This window comes from Mycteria americana, chromosome Z (genome assembly GCF_035582795.1).
Source record: "Mycteria americana isolate JAX WOST 10 ecotype Jacksonville Zoo and Gardens chromosome Z, USCA_MyAme_1.0, whole genome shotgun sequence".
Lineage (NCBI taxonomy): Eukaryota > Metazoa > Chordata > Aves > Ciconiiformes > Ciconiidae > Mycteria > Mycteria americana.
Genome location: NC_134396.1, coordinates 6,252,836 through 6,271,406, shown reverse-complemented (window position 1 = coordinate 6,271,406; position 18,571 = coordinate 6,252,836). Strand labels below are relative to the sequence as shown.

Genomic DNA, 18,571 nt, shown 5'->3' with positions numbered 1-18,571 from the left:
TACTGTACAGGGTTTTTCTGATGCGCTTTTTCTTCTTCCTCTATTCCCTTTCTTTTTTTGTCACTGTGTTACTGGAAGAGGATCTCTTTCCAGCACAGTCTGTCTGCGCCTACGATCACGCTGTGCAAGTCAGCACAGTATGAGCATTACCAGCAGCTCTTTTTAGAAAGGAATACATGAAGGCAAGAAAAATGTCATTGGAATGCTTTGAGCCAAATCCTCGTCCCCTTTGCATGCAAGGACCGTAAGGTTGTCCCTGTTTGAAGGTTTCCGTGGCGTCAGGTGGAGGTGGAGAAGGTGGAGCGCTGTCTTGGAAATGCTGTTTTCCTCCAGCAGGCTACATCAAATATAGCAACATCTCAGAGGTTATTACCAGTCAGAACAAATTCGAGCAGCTCTGAGGATGAGAGACGACTCTTTTTACCCTTAGACTCTGGGAACGTGAATACATTTCAGTACAGGAGCATTTCAAGCAGCTAGAGGAACTGAGACTGCACAGTGAGGTGAACCCCAGTCCCAGAGCGTGGCAAAGCAGCTTGGATGTCCCATGGCCACACTGCTGATCAGTCATGCAACCACGTGGCTGTAGCAGCTTTGTCTCCAAGTGTGTGCTCCGCAATGCGCAGCATCCCAGAGGGACTGTGAAGTGGCTCAGCCATCTCTGTGTGGCAGCATGTGGGGAACCCCTTAGAGCTGGGCACAGAGTCCAGAGGAAGGTGAATGGGAAGGAACAGGATGCCTTATAATGCCATAATGTAATAAAAATTTCCGTCATAATGTTAAAAAAAAAAAAAGCTATCTCCAGGCAATTTACAAGGTACATATATATATATATATATATATATATATGAAAAAATACAGGTCTTCTGATCACTGGCAGGATCCATGACGCTCCATCCATCTTCCTAGGTCAGATGAGAACGTTGTCTAGCCAAATTCGAAGTATTCTCATGCAGCTGCAGCCATTGGGAATAATGCTAGTAAACAAACACAATCTGCTCAGCCCTTCTGTCCTGAAAAGTACTTACATGCTGCACTAATGCTTGCACAAGAGCTGCAGAGAAAGACAGCATCATGCATTTTACAGCCCCAATTCAGTTTGTAGGAAGAGCTGGTACTTTGCTTTTCATTGATTTTGTTTTGTTTTCTTAGCTAAACATTGCTAGTACACGAAATACTGAAGATCTTTAATATATAGTACTAGGAGAAGTACCTGTGGATCCTGTAATTGGCTCCGGGGCAGATCTTTACCAATAGCAAAAAGTAGTAGCATGTAGGGTTTTGCTTTGTTTTAATCCGTCTCAAAAAAAATAAAACCAAACCAGTCTGAGGAAACATCTTCCTAAAGTGAGTCCATGTGCCCTTTGTTCTGGGGGGTCAGCAAACTCCCTTTGGGGTCACCAAGCTCCTGAATCCCCAGGCACCTAATGCTTGATAGCAACTTCCATTTACTGGTGTTTTGTAAAGTTGTGGACTTCCACTGACTGCAGAGGAAATACTCTTGACCTACCACTGCTTAAAAGAGCTTGAATTCTATTTAATGTGAATTTGTTGCCGTATTGCTTCCTTAGGCATTAATAAGAGCTTAACTGCAACCAAGAGGTTAACAGAAGAGTTCATTAACTTTTACGAGACATGCTGTGATCCTCGGCTAGGACTGCAGTGTCATTGCTCTGGATTAATCAGACCTAAAGATTAAAGTCAGGCTAAATGAAATTTAATTTCTGCTGCAGTGGAGATTGCTACCGGCACACTGAGAGCTGAGGTTAGGCCACTTATCACTGAAACATAGGAAACCCACTTCCTTGCAGGTATAGCATTGCACTGCAAGCAGGGTGCGTTGTGGAGGTGGGAACTCACAGGACACAGGAAAACAAAACAGAAAGCTTCAGTGTCCTGCTGGTGTTAACAAAAAAATGGTACCCTGTCATTCCTGTAAAGTTTACTGAATTTTGTAGAAGCTAGACATTGTGACATAGGCTTCCTCATTGTTTGGTGACCTCATTTCACTGGTAGGCAGCATCTGGGATACGGTGTCACCGCTTAGGGGCTCCGGTCCAGGCTGGCCAGAGGGATCCGGGGGAGGAGCGGAGGACAGGTTGAAACCATCATCGCACAGGGACACCCCGTTGCTGTGGCACACCTCGTATGTGCTGGAGCCGCAGTTTCCTTCGGGGACTGCAAACTGGCTGGTGCCCAGGAGTCTGTGCAGGGCTTCAGCTGGCCAGATTCCTCCATAAGTCACAGACAGGTTTAGGTTGCTCTTGTCTGTCATTGCAGGGATCATCTTCAGGTCTGATTTGCTCCTAAATTTTTCTGGAATGTTTGTCTCTGGAGCAGTTGATGGCTGCAGATAATTTTCCAGTTCAGCTTTTGCTCGAATGCCGTCCACTTTATGGATATGAACGTAACCAAAACTCTCTGGGTTAAAGCTTATATCAAAATTCTGCGTGGCAAAGGGAACAACGCGGTCAGTTAACAGTGGGTATTCGCTTAAGAGAAAAGGTACTTTGATAATTCATTTGATTTTAGAAGGGTATTTATTATTTCTTTAACTCTGAAAGTAATCCTGAGCAGGCTGAACAATAGGTTAGCAGAGAATAAACTATCACGTGGCTTAAAATCCTTTTCCATATTAATCTGAATCTATCCAGTGCCCTCCTGCAGCCAGTGCCACTGGGGAGTGTTTTATGCTCTACGCAATGTGGTGGGAACTGGTGTTTTGGAGACTTCTCTGAGCCACGCATCTATTGCACGCCTGTCGTTTCATGGGAATGAGTGTGCCGACCCAGGTGGTTCCTTTCAGTTTTACCTTCCTAATTTAGCAGTGAGGGAAGTAAAAATTTGCCACAACTTCCTGAAACACATTAGGAATCCCCTGCACTGGGGAGCACAGGGGAGGTGGGAGGGTCGTCTTAGACCTCTTATTAAATTAAGAACATGCTAATAATATACCAACTGGAGAGAACAGCGCTGATTAGTTTCTTAGTGAAAAAATGCACCAGACGCACAGTTTGAAGGCAACGGGTTAGTTGCCTACCTACACCTTACAGTTTGTGACATTTGTCCATCTGGCTTTTATCTGGCAGAGCTGTTCATGTACTGCATGGTGTATTGAGCAATTCTGCTGGCTGTGTAAGGGTACACAGGCATCGCCAGGGATGTTTGCAAAGGGTCCCCATCCAGCCCCATGATCAGAGTTTCATAGAATCACTGAAGCGTCTCGGTTGGAAAGGACCTCTGGAGTCCAACTGGTCCAACCTTCTGCCAGAAGCAGGACCTGGACTGGGTTATCCAGAGCCCTATCGAGCCAAGCCTTGAACATTTCCAGCAAAGGAGAGCCTACCTTTTCTCTGGGCAACCTACACAATGTTCAATTGTTCTCATGGAGAAAGGTTTTTTTCTTACATCCAGATGAAGTTTGCCCTAAAGCAACATGTGCCTGTTGCTTCTGGTCCTGTCACCATGCAGCCCTGTGATGAGAGCACCTCCACCATCTCTCTAACCTAGACTTTAGGTATTGGAAGGTTGTGATTAGTAGTCCCCACCCAGAGCTTCCTCTTTCTATAAACAAACTCAGTTCCTTCAACCTTTCTTCATATATCAAGTTCTCCAGCCCTCTGTAGTTCCTTTGCGCAAGTCAAAGCTCAGGCACTGGTTGAACTGTCTGTTATTTCCATGCCCTTGGCTAGCATCTGCCTGTGCAAATGTGGGCTCTCTTTAGTGAAATGTAGAAGTGATTTCTGAAAGATGTCCAGTTCATGCAGCAAATGCATGTAGTGTCTCCCGCGAGTGTTAATTTTGTTCCCAATAGTCTATACTGAGGTGAAAACAACAGGGGAAGTACATACGTTTTTTGGCTTCTTGCATAGTTGCTCCAGTGTTTTTTTATGATCAGGAAGATTTGGCCACACAGCAGGCTTGATCCTGAAACAGCAACAGTAGACAAAAAGGGGTTCAACAGCAGCAAAAAGAGGGACATGTTGAGATATCAGAGGTTCATATTGTGTCATTGTTACTAATTCTCACAAGGCCTTAGGGCTGGCTTGCATTACCCAGAATAACGACAAAGCAGTCTCAGAATAAAACAAAGACAGGAGAAGAGGAGTTATAAAGGTCACCGAATAGTCATTATTCTTTTGAGTGCACAAAGTGCCACAATTCAAGGAAGACACTTCACCAAAAACTGGAAAAGCATCAAATTATGCTGGTGAAGAGCTTATTTGCATCTAGCTGTGTTAACAGGGTTTTGCATGGTGAAACCAATTTTTGCAAGTGAAAAAAGATGCTGTGGTTAAAGTGCAAATTTGCTGATATTTGCCTCTGCATGTTTATGTAAGTCAAAGAACTGCATATTGTCCCACTCCTTGGCCAGCTATCTGTGCTTCAGATACCTGTATTGTAGCCTTTTCCCACAGGTCTCATTTTTACTGCCTTGATTAGTGAAGTTCTTGTGTTGTGCTGCTGGAAACCCTCAGCTGTGATGCACCTAGAGAATATTGCCCAACTGACATTCAATGTTGCAGTGATATAAGTATAGCTATAGATGTATATGAATATGTATTTCGTTTTATACATGTGTCGGTATATGTGGGTATATATACCCACATATGTAAAACCCTTCTCTTTTTAAAAGGGAAATGTCTGGGTTCAAAAAGTCTCACCATCTAAAAGCCTGTTTTTTTCAGCAGTTTTACATAAGCAGAACTTCTAGCAAAGTTAGAGAACTGCAGGTGCTCAGCAACAGTAAAAAGCAAGAGTTAGAAATCTCAAGCTTCATGTATACTTGCAAATAAAACAGCACCAGGGAGCATTCCCTGGCAGATAACTCCAGTGTCTAAAATGTTTAATTATCAAAGTTGTTCTTGGCATGGTTTGACTGGGGACAACTAGCACATTCCGATGCAATCCCTGTGTGTAATTCAGGAGTTAGCACAGCCCAAGTGTTGTCCCCAAAAACCAGCTTGCATGCAGCCATCGCTCTGGATGTCAGTGGAGCTGGATGTCATGGACGGGCCACTCTGAATGCCACCAAACAGCCCTGGACTTTCTGCCTTGCGAGGGGTTCATCTCCTGTGGTTAAACTTTTTCACTTCAGATTCTGGTTTTACCAGATTATCTACGTATCTATTCATTTTCTTAAATTTGTCAACTATCTATTCTATATAAGCATATATAGCCACGTATTTAAAAATATATTTACAGGTATCTCTCTACTGCTGTGTAGCCAATATATGAAAAAAAAACAACGCAGGCAAAGGACTGCCTGTGTAATGAATGTATCTCCAGTCACACTTGTGCCGTGACTGCTTTGGTGGGGGATGTAGACCTTGATTTCGCCACATGGCTGGCTGGATGTGGACCCGACTGGGCTGGTGGCTGACACCATCAAACCCGTGTTGCAGAGAGCTCTGCCTTGCTGCTTTCGAAAGCGCTGCAGAGCAAACACCCTGCTGACTCAGCCTATGAAAGGGAAAGAGACAATGTCCCCAGTATACTGTTTCCACACCTCTTGGGACTTTACTAAAACCCACAGGTCGCTTTCTTTTCTGGATCTTGCTTGAAGCTTTTGAGTCAAATTTGCCTCCAGTGAGACACCAACTCTGTGTTTCGTGGTGACTTCAGCTCCCCAAAAGTCCCAGTGTTTTGAGCCCAAGACTGAAGTCTGCTCAAAGTGGCAGGTCATCTTCTGCCTGCCAATACCCTCTCTTGTGTTGCCCACTTCTACTCTTTGCCTGCCTTTGGCTTGATACAGAGGTCTAGAGAAGGAAAGAGAATAGTTCACAAGTATAACAGGGAAAACAATACGACTGTCAGAACAGGATTGGCTTCCAACACTTTTTCTGATACAAAGAGACTTAGATTACCTGTTTTCCCAAAAAGTTATGATCAGGACAATCATGACAATGGACAGCATGAACCCCAGTATGGAGAGTATAACCATGACCACACTGCTATCTAGAGAAAAAAAAAAGAACATCAGCCAATGCATGTAAATGTCTCACTGTTAAGCCACCATAACTGTAATGTCTCTTCAGACAATAAATTAGGAATTAATGCCAAGCATTGCACTTGCCTATCACTGGACAAAGTGCAGTGGTACATTTCTCCTGCCTCCCTGAAGGAGGAAAGAGGTAGGCTGCCAGAGCATCAGCACTTGGCTGACCTCCACGCTGGGTTCCCAGGTTGGATTAAAGCAGCTTGAAGCACCTCCAGCACATTGAAGCCAGCGCTGACCGCGTCCTTACAGCAGCGCTGAAGTGACTTCGAACACACGTAATGCCAAGGTGCCCCTGGGGACTGAAGTGACCCCAAGGACCAGAAGAATTATTCTTGTCTACAAGTGCAATGATGAGATTTTATTCTGTCTCATATTTGTGATTTATGTGCCATGTTCGCACACAAATCCAGGGCCCTGAAATAGGTCCTGTTTCACCGCTCTTTGTGCCTTACCTAAAATGCTCAGTGCAAGCTGGTCCTTCTTCCTGCAGGCCAGCAGGCAGCAAGCAGGAGTGAGTCAGCCTTCACCTCCCTTTGCACCCCCCTCATGCCCTTACAGCAACACTTCATCTGATCTAATCGCCCTTGAGTGAGATTTAACTTCACGCGGAGAGTCAGCCCCAGACCAGAGCAATACAGCCGCTTTCTGGGGTGCCTGGTGCCTGTGAGGGCTGGCCCTGCGGTGGCCACAGGCTCTTCCCTCCCCACGCTCTCCTCACTGCTGCCGCCAGGGCTGGCCGGGGAGCCGAGGACCCTTAGCTCTGCTTTCTTCCAGGTGGACCAAAGTGGCTTCTGCCCTTACAGCTCTCTGTGGAGTGCTGCTCCTTTGCGGTCCTGAAGCTCTTGGAAGTGCTCCATTCGCTCCACATGCCCTTAAAAAAATCTCCGTTGGGCTGCGAACGTACTTTCACCTCATACGATGCATCGTTTTCGAGGTTTTTCCCCAGTAATTTTACCTGCAGGTATGGCGACTTTATTGTCTAAACACACAAAAAAAATCCCAATTATTTTTCTAGAAGACACGGGAAAGGTATCTTTGAGTTTCAGCAAAATGTGCAAGATCAGGTGCATCCCTGCAATACTGTGCTGTTAGCTCCGTGTCTTTGGTTATTATACAGGTGGTCATCACGGCATCAGTCTAGCTTAACAGCAATATAGTGCAGACAGTATTGAGAAGAGAGCCTAACGCCAGGTAAAAGCTCTTTGGAAAGCAGCTGGAAGTATTAACTGTGCTTTGCTACTGCCGACGCTGCAGTGGGAAATACATGCTTCCCTGGGAAGGCTCGGAAGAGAGAGGGGAAAAAATACATTTGTGCAGCAGAAAAAGACAACTTCTGAAAGAGCAGCTACAGGAAAGAAGCTGAAATGCAACAGTGCAGCTCTGGTGCTCTTCATTTCAATGTATTGGGTTGCCTGAATCCTTTTCTTTTTCTAGTTACAGTTCTCCCATGTTCCCTCCGTAAAAACCGGGTATAGTCCATGCTTTCAAACACCCCCCATCCGGACTAGTGTTTGCACGGCTGCTCTTGTGACAGGGGACACAGAGGTTCCAGCAGCTGGGCAGCCCAAACCAGATCCAGTTCACAGGCAGGTGCAGCCTGAAACTTGGTCTGAGGGTGGGAGAGCTGCAGGGCTGCACTGGAAGCCTGGAGAGGCTCAGTGGAAAAGGGACACGAAGAAACTGTTGCTGAATAAGGAAAGCGGTCATACGATTTACTGACTGATGAGCACAGAAAATAAGAGCAAAACCATCGTAGCAAAGAGCAAGCCATCCAAACACTTAGGATGGTTTGTTACATTATGTCTTCTCTTCCCACTGCAAAGCCCAACTGAATGCAACTTCATTAGTCCAGAGAAGCGCCTAACAGGCATGGGTGCTGTCGGTCTGGAATTTTTTCAACTGATGAAATTTCCAAGTGCCAAATATTGCACCTTTCCAAGTTTTCAGCTGGAGAACTGCAGAAATGCAGATTCGAGGGTTTTTACATGATAGTGGTATTTCTGATAACATTTAATTTTGGAAATTAGTGTAAACTCATGAATACATCATCGCTTACCTTCCAAGTGCCTTCTTCCTGCCGGTACGCTACTTGGTGTATTAATTTGTCCTTTAAGTATTTCTTCCATGAGTGTGGCGTGCTAAAATGAATAAGGTATTCATTTGCTTCCTTTTGGTATGTGATCTTGATATCGAATGGTACTTCAGGCTTAACTGCAAATGATAATAAACCAGAATATAACAGGAGTAGAAAAATGTTACTACAAAATAAACAGGTTTTGAAAAGTTAAAAAAAAGGCCCACTCCAGGTCACACCCCCTGCAGGGTGACCTATCTTGAGCGAGGGCTGGCCCGAGCTGGGCGAGCATCAATGCTCAGCCCCAGCTCATCCTTACACCTTGGTCCTGAGAGGGGCTTGGTTTTGACCTGCTGGAACAGCAGTGTGACCAGCAGGGATGGCACCTCCTGGGCATGTGACATTTAGTCTTGGAAAGCAATTCCTGAGCGTGCCCACCCCTGCAATAGCACTGCTTGAAGACCTGAAATTCTATCCAGCACTCTAACCAGTGCTCTGAGATGGAGACCCCATGGCAAAACCCATCGCTGGTCTAGTAGGAAGGCACTGAGGAGCAAACTGGGCACGGGTACAACTGCTGGTGGCTGTCGGAGTGATGGCACAGAGAAAGGGACAAAGTACGACAGCGTTAGATATAGCAGAGGGGGCTGTGCCTCCAGGCCTTTGCTATGAACCCACACCTGACCTGGTCTGCAGGACACTGCGTCAAATGACCATCCGTGCAAGTACATCAAGTCCAACATGCAGCCCTCGGGACTCTCCCCAAGCTGTGCCTGAGCTGGATGTGCCTGAGGTCCGCAGGGACCTGTGTCTGTGCCCCCGAGGCTTCCTGACTGCGCCGCGTACGTCAGTCTCGCAGGAACAGAGAGCCCACACCTCTCTCCTCTCAGGAAAATGCATATGGCCAGAAATTATGCCCACTCCTTCTGCAGCCCCCAAATACTTAATCCTTCTATGCAGAACCTACAGTTTCTAGAGGAGAGACCACCAGAGATGGTCCCCGCTGGCCTGTTAACTGAGAGGTAATGTAAACTGAGAGGTAATGTAAACTGAGAGGTAATGTAAGATTGTTACAAAGCTACTGGACTGGGGGGAAATGTGTCACAAGAGGGACATGTTGCAGTGCCTGTTGCCAAAGTAAGGCAAAGCAACGTGGCACCAAAGCAGAACAGAGCCGCCCTACATGGGCTTCTCTGCAGCCCTTGAATGAGACCAGCTCCCAGGAGGGATAAGTCCTAAGAAGCCCCTCTTCCCCGAGTTCCCTACTTCTTGGCTCAGGCAGGTCCCCAACATGGCTTTGACGAGTCCATTCATGGGCTCTCAGTGTCCCTTCTGCGCTGCAGGATGCCCGAGCACCTCTTTCAGACAACAGACTCCACCAAAAAACAAGGTGTGAAAAAGTGAGATCTTGCAACCTTGCGGTCCCTGTGCTACCGAGCTCGTGCTAGACTTGGCGTGGTCAGTCCTGAAACTGCACGATCCCTAGTAAGAGAAGAACAAAATGTCCCTGCTTGACGGTTCATCCACGCTCAGGATCAGCTGCTTCACCCGTGTGCACGATTCGGTCTACGCCCAGGTCTGGGCAGAGTGTTACCATCAGCCAGAATTCAGCTGCACGTTTTGAATGGAGGTTAATCGTGTTTGGCTTTGAAGCAAGGGGAACACCACACTCTCCTTACAACCCAGTCCGGGCTACATGCCCTGCTAGGATGCTATTTTATACTGCCTCTATGTCATCCAGATTGACGCTTAGGCTTTGTGCTGGGCTATTTTTTTTTCCCCCAGTAACACTTATATCTTAAAAAAGTCCAAAATATTAAGTGTCTTACCAATTTCAGTTACAACCAGGCTCCTGCAGACCCTTCTTTTCATCTCAGAGTCCATGCAAATGTCTGTCTTTGAGAGTATATCCGTGAATTGTAAGAAATATGCATCTTCCTGTTTCTCCATATTGAAGCACACATAATTGCTGTCTTCCTTGGTACTGTTGACCAAAGTGACACAACGTTAATTTCTTCTCAGTCTTACTATGCCATAGTAAGGGACGAATCCTGGATGCTCATTTCACATTAACTGAAGGGAGACTCCATGTGAAATAAGAAAAAAATGCCATGCAAATAAGGAGTTTAAAAGATTGATAGTGTTTTTCCTTATGGTCTTTGAGCACAATAATAAAGTGATGTGAGTCACAGTAAGAGTCCTGGAGCTCTCCAAGAAAAAAATGCAATTATTAAATTGGACATGTATGTGTTAAAAACCTTTGTATTTTAAAAAATTATTTTACTGCTGCCATTTTTAAATATAGGGCGATAGGTTTGGATGCTCACTGAAGACAAAGAGAAATTTCTTATTGACTGAAGTGGTAGCAAATACAGGGTCAACAGTCAGCCAGGTCATGAAGGAGTCATATGGCACAGTTTCAGAAGTGAAAATATATCTATGTGTTCCTCCATCTGTGTGACTTGTGTGTTTGAGGACTGTCATAAAATTTCAGTCAAAATCCAGAATAAATCCCATAAAAATAGAAAAATTCTAATAAACTAGGTGTAAAAAATTAAGTCGTGATTAGGATAACCAGATTAAAAAAAAAATCCACTTCTTTTGCTGGCTGCCACAGAACTTTCAGTTTCAGGAAAAACAGGCAAAGGGAAAAGCAGAAGTATGCTAGAGAAACAAAATCTGAGCTTCTTCAGCTAGGTGCATCAGTTAAAAAAAATGGTGGAAAAGAGTTTCAAGGCCTCAACAAGAAGTGGAGATGACGGATGTGTTTGGTAACTGTTGGGTTTTTGTATACTCATTCTGGTGTGGTTTTTGCATGTCTGTGTGTGCGAAGACAGTCGCTTAATTTTCGTCTTGACCTAGATAAAGGCATTTTCCCTGCAGCCTTCTTGGCAAAGAATTTTGAAAGGATCTACCTCTTCAGAAACATTTTTACTTTTCACTTGATGAAGGCTAGGTTTGGGTTTTTTAAGATATCATTTAATTTAAAGGAAAAATGCTCTCAGTTGATGCTGGGCTACATCCGTAATTACAGGTGTTCCAGAGCAACAGAGGCAAGATCAGGACTACTGGAGATGTTATAATGCCCTTTACAGACCCTTCCAGCTGATTTTTTTTCTTCTTAGGGAGTTGAGTTCTGTTTCAGTAAACTCTTGTTCTTTGCTGAATATAGTATTCAAACTTGGTAAAACACTCTGAAACAGAATTTTGTCTAGCTTTGCTGCTCCTGTTTCCCAGCATATGGCAACATGACTCACTGGTGCTTAGCATTTCACATCCCAGAAGTTTACCAAAGGACAGACTGACAGCACTTACCACAGGGCCAGGGTATAGTTAGTGTTGTGAGGAGGCAGCTCGGTAAAATTGCAGGTCAGGCTGCTATAGGAATCCTTAAATTCCAGCTGGCTGAAGCAGTCGATGTCAAAATTGTCTGGTTCATCATCTCCAAAAGTCCCTAAGGAGAGATTTGCAGGATGTTACTGAGGCAAACCCATGAGTGTATTTGATTTGCAGCTCCACTGTATACGAGGTTGTGTCTTTATGTGGTTGCCTGAAAGGAAGAGGATCAACCCACCTGTTTTGTAAGAAGCAAAGAAAGCTTGTTCAAAATGAAATTAAAAGCCACTTGCACCTTTCAAGGTCGCTCTCCCTGCATGCCAGTGAAGCCCACCCACTTACCAGGCACAAAGGTACATTCTGCATCATTGGTCTGTGAGCTATAAAAAGACATAGTGTCGCAGATGGTTTGGTCAGACGAGACACCTTATGTCTGTTCTTTTCTATTAATCACGGGCAAAGAGGGCACTGATGTCAACCTGGCAACCTCTGTTAAAAAGTCCCAGCATCAAGTGCAAAACAGAGAAAATATATTGCCTGCTCTTCAGTTTAATTCCTCCTAAGTTTTAGCCAGGGACAGGGGAATTCTCATTTTAAAAGTTACAGATAAACTTTATACCAAGATAAAAGCGGGACCTACTCCATCTGAAAATAATTTCAGAACTTTCTTAAACAGGTTTTCCTATTAGGAGCCACAAAATGCTGCTACCCTTGGGCATGCAAAGGAAAGCAAGACATGTTCATGATGCCTGTTGAAAAGCAGAATATTCAAGTCAAGGACCAAAACAGTCTTGAAAATAAACAGGACAGAAACATGCACTGGGGGATATACTTCGCACGGTTACTGCCAGAGGTGTCTGGGGCTGATGCTCGAGGCTAACGTCTGCTCGAGAGCAAGGGCTCGTTGCAACGGGAGTTATTTGTATGGAAATTTCGGCTCGGGACAGCCTGAAAGTACATCAAACGCCTTGTAGCTCCGAAGTGGCAGACCCACAGCCGAGGATGCATGCTCGGCAGTTGCCATTGCTGCACCTGCATCAGGACCAGCCGCCTCACAGACGGCTGAGAGTGCCCGAGCAGCATCTTCCTGCCCCTGCTCTGCCCCTGCCCGTGCTGTGAAGGTCTGGCCTCTCACCAGGTTCCTGGGAAGAATGGAAAATTATATGGGTGGTTTTAGGAAAGCAAGAGTATTTTGGTGTCATGAAGCAATTAAGCCCCATTTTGATTGTACTGCAAAGTTTTCTGAAATGTCACAAATTTGGGCTCAGGAGGGAAAGCTCAGACTTTCTGCCAGAATGCGTGGCTTCCTGCAAATTTGCTTCGATGACTAATAAAACAATCGCGATTTGACTAAGAGCATATGTCTCAAGTCCTACACTTGGCAGGTATGAGGTCAGTGAAGCAAAAACTGATGCTTCTGAGAGGAGTCCTCTCCGGCAGAAACCGCCAGTTCAGCCTCATTTCGTGAAATCTCACCCACCATAGCCAAGTGGACAGGGAAAGGGTTATTGCCATGACCCCTTGAGCAGATCCTCGGGGCAGAATGCCTCTGTCTCCTTTTACCAGTGGTTAAGGGTAGCTCTGATGATACATAACGCTCTTCCCCGTGTCCAGGGCCTGTTCCCAATCCCCTGCTTGGTCCTCTCCTACCCACCCCTCAGACGTGCCCTTGCCACGCGGGGCACCTGCTGCAGCGAGAACAAGACCTTGGCTGCTCCGGGGACATCAGTGACTCACACTCACAAACAGTGTGGGGAAATGCCCGTGGAAACATTTCCAATGGAAAATCCCTCCCAGAGAAAATGATGGTCATCTCTGCTGTCACCCACGTTGAATCGGATCACTGAGGGGTGACCAGCTACTTGGATACCATGATTCGTAGTCCTGCCAGTGATGTCCTGTGATCCCTGGCCAATCCTGCCAGTGTACAGGGAGACCCAGACCTTGTCCGGCGTGGGAGCACATCTGAAGATCCAAAATGGTCATGGTTTGACAGCAGGGAGAAAGCAGGGGAGAGTTTTTTGATTGCTTTAAAATGTAAGTAAAGAGCATCACCCCACAGGTTCACTATCGGCAGTGTTTCCTCCTGACCTTGGAGCTGAGGTGCATCTGGAGCTGGATTTTGCGTGAAAGAAGAAATTCAGAAGTCGGTCAGGAATGCAGAGAAAAACACAAAAGCAGTGCAGGCAGGGGCTAGGAAGGGGGCTGCTGCCACCAGCACCCGTGGTGGGCAGCAGGAGGGACAGGAGCATCCAATGCTGCACTGATCCAGAACCCAGAGGCAGATCTATTCCCCGAGCTATGATTTAGTGGCCGTTTGCCACCACGAGCAATTGCTGAGAAGCAATTACTGGTCTTCCCTTCTCGCTGCAGCTCTGGTGGGATCTGTCCCAAGGAGAGCCCAGCTCTCCCTGAAGGACAAGGAAATGTCATATCTTCCACCAGCACTGCTGCTTTGAGGGGCTAAGCTGTGCAGCACAGACACAGACAAAGCAGGTGCTGTACAAAGCCGCTCTATTTGACCATCACATTCACGAGAGGGACACAGAGGTCAGCGCAGCCCTAGAACAAGCCCTGCAGCAGTTTCACACAGGTGAGAGTCTTGACCAAGGCAGCCCTGAGCTGTCTGGGCAGATATACATGTACAGAAATGTATATTACATAAAGTTACATATTTGTGGGTAAAAGTGTGTGCATACAGATATACACATATTCAAAATTCAAGGGGTAACTAGGAAGCTGAAATGAATATGTATAAAATTGAAAAGTCCCATATTCTATATAGATAGATACACCCAAAGCTCACATGCACAGATATGTGACATTTTATGCCTCTCTAAGGCTTCACTTGCAACTGCCAGAAGACTGGCTTATTTATACTCATAGCTACCTCAAGACAACTTTAAAACTTATGAATTAGGATGACTGATCTTCCTTTATATAAGAGAGAGAGACTGCTTGGTGCTCTCTGTATATGCTAACTACTTATACCAGATTTTGCATAAACACACAAAACTGGTAATCATTAATAAATGGCATATCAGAAAAAATATTTCAGCTGTCTGCTACTGCTTTGCTGAAAAATGACAGAAATTTTAATTAATTCTCTATCAGGCTGACTGCAAAATGAAAAGAAAGAAAAAGGTTTTGTCTTGCAGTTCAAACAGCCATTTAATATTCAACCAGTGTAGTGCACCTTTGGTGCCGCACTGGGAGGAAAGCTGACTTTACCTCTTTGACACTGAACTTTGACATTGTGATTACATGGTTACTTATTCACGGAAATAACATCCTAACCATAGAATATATGATAATTAAACCTCATGAATGGTGTTAAGTAAGCAATTTGAAATTATTTTTCTGGTATGGTTCCTCCATGGGCTGACAGTAATTTTTTTGTCTGACATAAATATGCATGTAGCCTCAGTTACACTTCTTTCCTAAACCTCAGAACCACCACGCATGAATGTGTTTGCTACGTAAATGGTTTTGATGACTCTAACATGACTCACAGTGCTAAGGACTCTTCAGACAATTAAAAGTTTACAAGATTATATTTTTTTCCTTGAGAAGCCCAGACCAGGCAGAGCCCTGAGCCTGCCTCTGCTGAAATCAAGGCAGGGCTTGAGGTGGGGCGATTCTAGTGGGAGAAAAACTGCTCTTGTAGCTACAGCCATGGCAGGTCCTTCACAGAATGCTTGTCTCTTGGGTTTGGGCAACACCCGGTAGGATGGTTCAAATCACAGCAGGAATCTCATGAGCCTTTACCAAGAGATGAGTGTTAGCAGAGGCTGTGGATATGCTTCAGCTTTAAGCTCTGAAGCCACTGGGACTAGCAACACCATGTGAAACCAAAGGCACTGCTAAGCACCTGCAGGACCAGTGACCAAATTCCCAAAGTCAATGAAGTGACTGTCTCCATGGACAGAGTAATGCGAAATCTCTAGTGCTGATCTGATTCAGGCAGGACTCATTTTAATCGCAAGGGTTTTGGTGTGGGTTGGACAAATCATACAAGTCTGGGTAGGAGGACCACTGAAGCCAGCCGTCCTGCCCATGAGAGCCTGCAGGCTGCTGCCCCTGCTTCCCCTGCCCGTGCCCGCCTGCACCTCTGTGGCTGCCCCTTCTTAGCTCTGCTTGTAGGTCTTTTAGGGCTTTGGGGGATCTCCGCCACCTCTGCCAGGCTGGGGGACAGTGCTTGGGAGGCAGTCTGCCGCTCAGAAAAGAGGAAGAGATGAAGGCAAGTGCTGCAAGGAGCTTTTCCCTCCTCTGCCCATAAGAAAGGGTGAGCTCATGTCTGCGTTGGCTGGTGGCACTTTGCCAGGACACAGGGCGAGTCGGAAAGGTGAAGAGTGAAAGCCAAACATCCATCGGGGTGATTTTACCCTAGATTGTTTAATTTGTTGGCCAAACCCACAAGACTCATAAAGAAATCATAAAAGCTGCTAATTGCTCAGTGGGGATTTTCTGAATCTGTTTGTCTTTAATTCTAAACAAATTATGGTTTACTGGAAGTTAGTGACAAAACAAAGAAAGGTCTGGTCATATCTGCTTTTGGGAAGTCCTGAAGATTTCAATGACACCAATGATAAATCATTAGCATTGACCACTCACCACCCTAGCTGCTTGCCAAAGCTGACTCTAAACAGCTGCAGATTGTATAAATAAAAGGCAAATAGAAAAAACAAAGTTGTTAGATGCAGTTCTGAGCCACTCCCTGTTTTCTTCTAACTAAAAACTTATCATGCATATCCTATCTATGTATATATGTATGTATGTACATATGTGTACATACATACATGTTATAATACATGTCACACAGGGGAAAATGAGATTCTCTGTCTGTGAGATAGCATAGGAAAACAGCCATTATCTTCCTAAAACCCAAAAACTCTTTTGCTCCCAAACAATGGACCCCTAAAACTACCAGTAACTGAGCAACTGACCATGTCCTTCAGGCACAGTGCAACAAGCTCTGTCACTGCTGTTTGTTTAGTATTAGACAAGTAAGAATTTAACAGATTAGGGACTGAATCTGTAAATCCAATTTTTCAGCTTCCTTTTGAGAAAAGGAACAGCAGACTGAAACAGTGGCTTTATTGCTGCTCTTTATGTTTCAAGTTTTGATTTTGATGCTGCTAAATAATTTTCACTTCTCCAAACGAGATAATGAAATCTGCAATAAAACTAAATTTAAGCTGTTGAATTAATTTATAATTATTTGCTGAGTAAGGGATGAATGCTCTTAGTGATGAGCTGTGAGAACCCCCTGGCTGAATTGCTGCTTCAGCCATACTACAAGGGAGACTGGGACTATCCCCCAGATATACCTGATGCAACTGCTTGAAGAAAAAGAGAAAAAGTTTGTCCTTTGAAGTGGAACAGTTTGGGCCAAGTTTGGTGCACATTGAAACATTTTCTTTGGGGGAAACTGCCAAGAGCAAGAGAAGCCAGAACCTCACTCCCCTCTGACAGCAGCTCAGAGTGACCGTGGACTGCAGAAGAGTGGAGCAGTTCCTCGCTCCCAGGCACAACTCCTCACACAAACAGTAGATACAATGAGAGAGGATTAACAGGTCCGATCTTGCATGCCCTCTGCATACGATCTCGCATGCCCTCTGCATACAGCTATGGTCTCCCTTATTTCATACAAACTTGGGTGTTACAAGGACAGGAGCCTTGGGAATTAAATTAAATAGGTACCCTTCAGTTCCACATCCACCTCGGGTACTGGCACTAAAAGAAAGAGACTGGAGGCTAAAACACTAAAACATTTAACCCAGCAGTTGCATTTTGGAGCTCTTAACTCAGGTTTTTCAAGATGATATATGAGTGGAAAGATGAAGATTAAATGACTCACCATCACCATCTGCTGAGGTACAACCACTTTCCCCAAAAGTGGTGTGAAGAAACAAGACAAAAATGCTCAATACTGTACTCGTCTGTGTCATCCTGAGCACGCTGCATGTGTGCAGTATGTGTGTGTGCGAAACCCGCACTCACTTATTTTATACTAGACGCAGAACAAACCCATTGCCTGATAAAGAGACCGCAGGCAAGGGGAAATGTAAACATGCCGACAAGGATGACTAGTGGCAGAGAGCAGGAAGCCAGTGTGAAGATATTTGCAGAGCTTTTACTTTGAAACATGCTTCCCACTTCAAAACTAAGGACCTTCTGGATCAGGTCCATTGACTCATTGGGCCAAATCTGGTCAAGTCCAGTGGGTCAGAAGCACGTTTCATGGATGGTGCTCCTGACGTGGGTAGTGGAATTTTTGCTGCTGATTTCTCTGAGAGCATGGTTTAGTCCTCTCATCCACTTTCCTCTCAATGGAGGTACACAGGTCCAAGAGAGAAAAATCTTCCAGCTGTGAAACACTAAGTGATTGCTGTTATTTATTTGTAAGTGTTGGCATCAAAAGCAGCGTGGCCAGCAGGTCGAGGGAGGTGATTCTGCCCCTCTGCTCCGGTCTGGTGAGACCCCACCTGCAGTACTGCGTCCAGCTCTGGAGCCCTCAGCACAGGAAGGACATGGACCTGTTGGAGCGGGTCCAGAGGAGGGCCACAAAAATGATCCGAGGGCTGGAGCACCTCTCCTATGAGGAAAGGCTGAGAGAGCTGGGGTTGTTCAGCCTGGAGAAGAGAAGGCTCCGGGGAGACCTTATAGCAGCCTTCCAGTACGTAAAGGGGGCTTATAAGACAGATGGGGGAAGAGTTTTGAGCAGGGCCTGTAGCGGTAGCACAAGGGGTAATGTCTTTAAACTAAAAGAGGGTAGATTCAGACTAGATATGAGGAAGAAATCTTTTACAATGAGGGTGGTGAAACACTGGGACAGGTTGCCCAGAGAAATTGTGAACACGCCATCACTGGAAGTGTTCAAACCAAACCATTCTGTGATTCTATGAAGTCCCACATAAGGCAATGCTGACCCAGAAAAGCTGTGATTTAAAAGACTAATCCTGCAAGACTTAGCTCCTGAGAACAAAGTGGTATATCTCACATTTTTTCAGGCTTTGGACAAAGCCGAAGCAGAAAGCGGAAGATAAAAGAGGTGTTAAGTATTTCCTTCGCACACTTTCTGTGGCTGTATACACCAACGCACGCTAGAGCGTAATGCAGGGCCACGTACACGGCTGACTGATGTGGCTAACTACAAG

At 45.3% G+C, this 18,571-nt stretch overlaps 1 protein-coding gene across 1 annotated transcript; it reads right to left on the bottom strand.

Moving 5' to 3' along the window:
- Positions 1-1,284: 1,284 nt before the first annotated feature.
- On the bottom strand, positions 1,285-17,365 carry IL7R (interleukin 7 receptor). Its single transcript, XM_075527189.1, has 8 exons — positions 17,272-17,365; positions 11,391-11,529; positions 9,905-10,059; positions 8,058-8,212; positions 6,803-6,980; positions 5,868-5,958; positions 3,852-3,927; positions 1,285-2,446 (listed from the first exon to the last, which is right to left on the bottom strand). The coding sequence occupies exons 1-8, from the start codon at positions 17,360-17,362 to the stop codon at positions 1,943-1,945; spliced, it is 1,389 nt and encodes a 462-aa protein (XP_075383304.1). The 5' UTR covers positions 17,363-17,365; the 3' UTR covers positions 1,285-1,942.
- Between the last annotated feature and the right edge of the window lie 1,206 nt (positions 17,366-18,571).

What these genes read in the sequence shown, in the direction of transcription:
- IL7R (XM_075527189.1), bottom strand. Translation starts at nt 17,362, where the DNA reads ATGACACAGACGAGTACAGTATTGAGCATTTTTGTCTTGTTTCTTCAC. An exon ending in CCTGGTTGTAACTGAAATTG is followed by an intron (nt 8,213 to 9,904) that starts GTAAGACACTTA and finishes TATCATTTGCAG; the next exon opens with TTAAGCCTGAAGTACCATTC. An exon ending in AGGAAGAAGGCACTTGGAAG is followed by an intron (nt 6,981 to 8,057) that starts GTAAGCGATGAT and finishes TTGTGTGTTTAG; the next exon opens with ACAATAAAGTCGCCATACCT.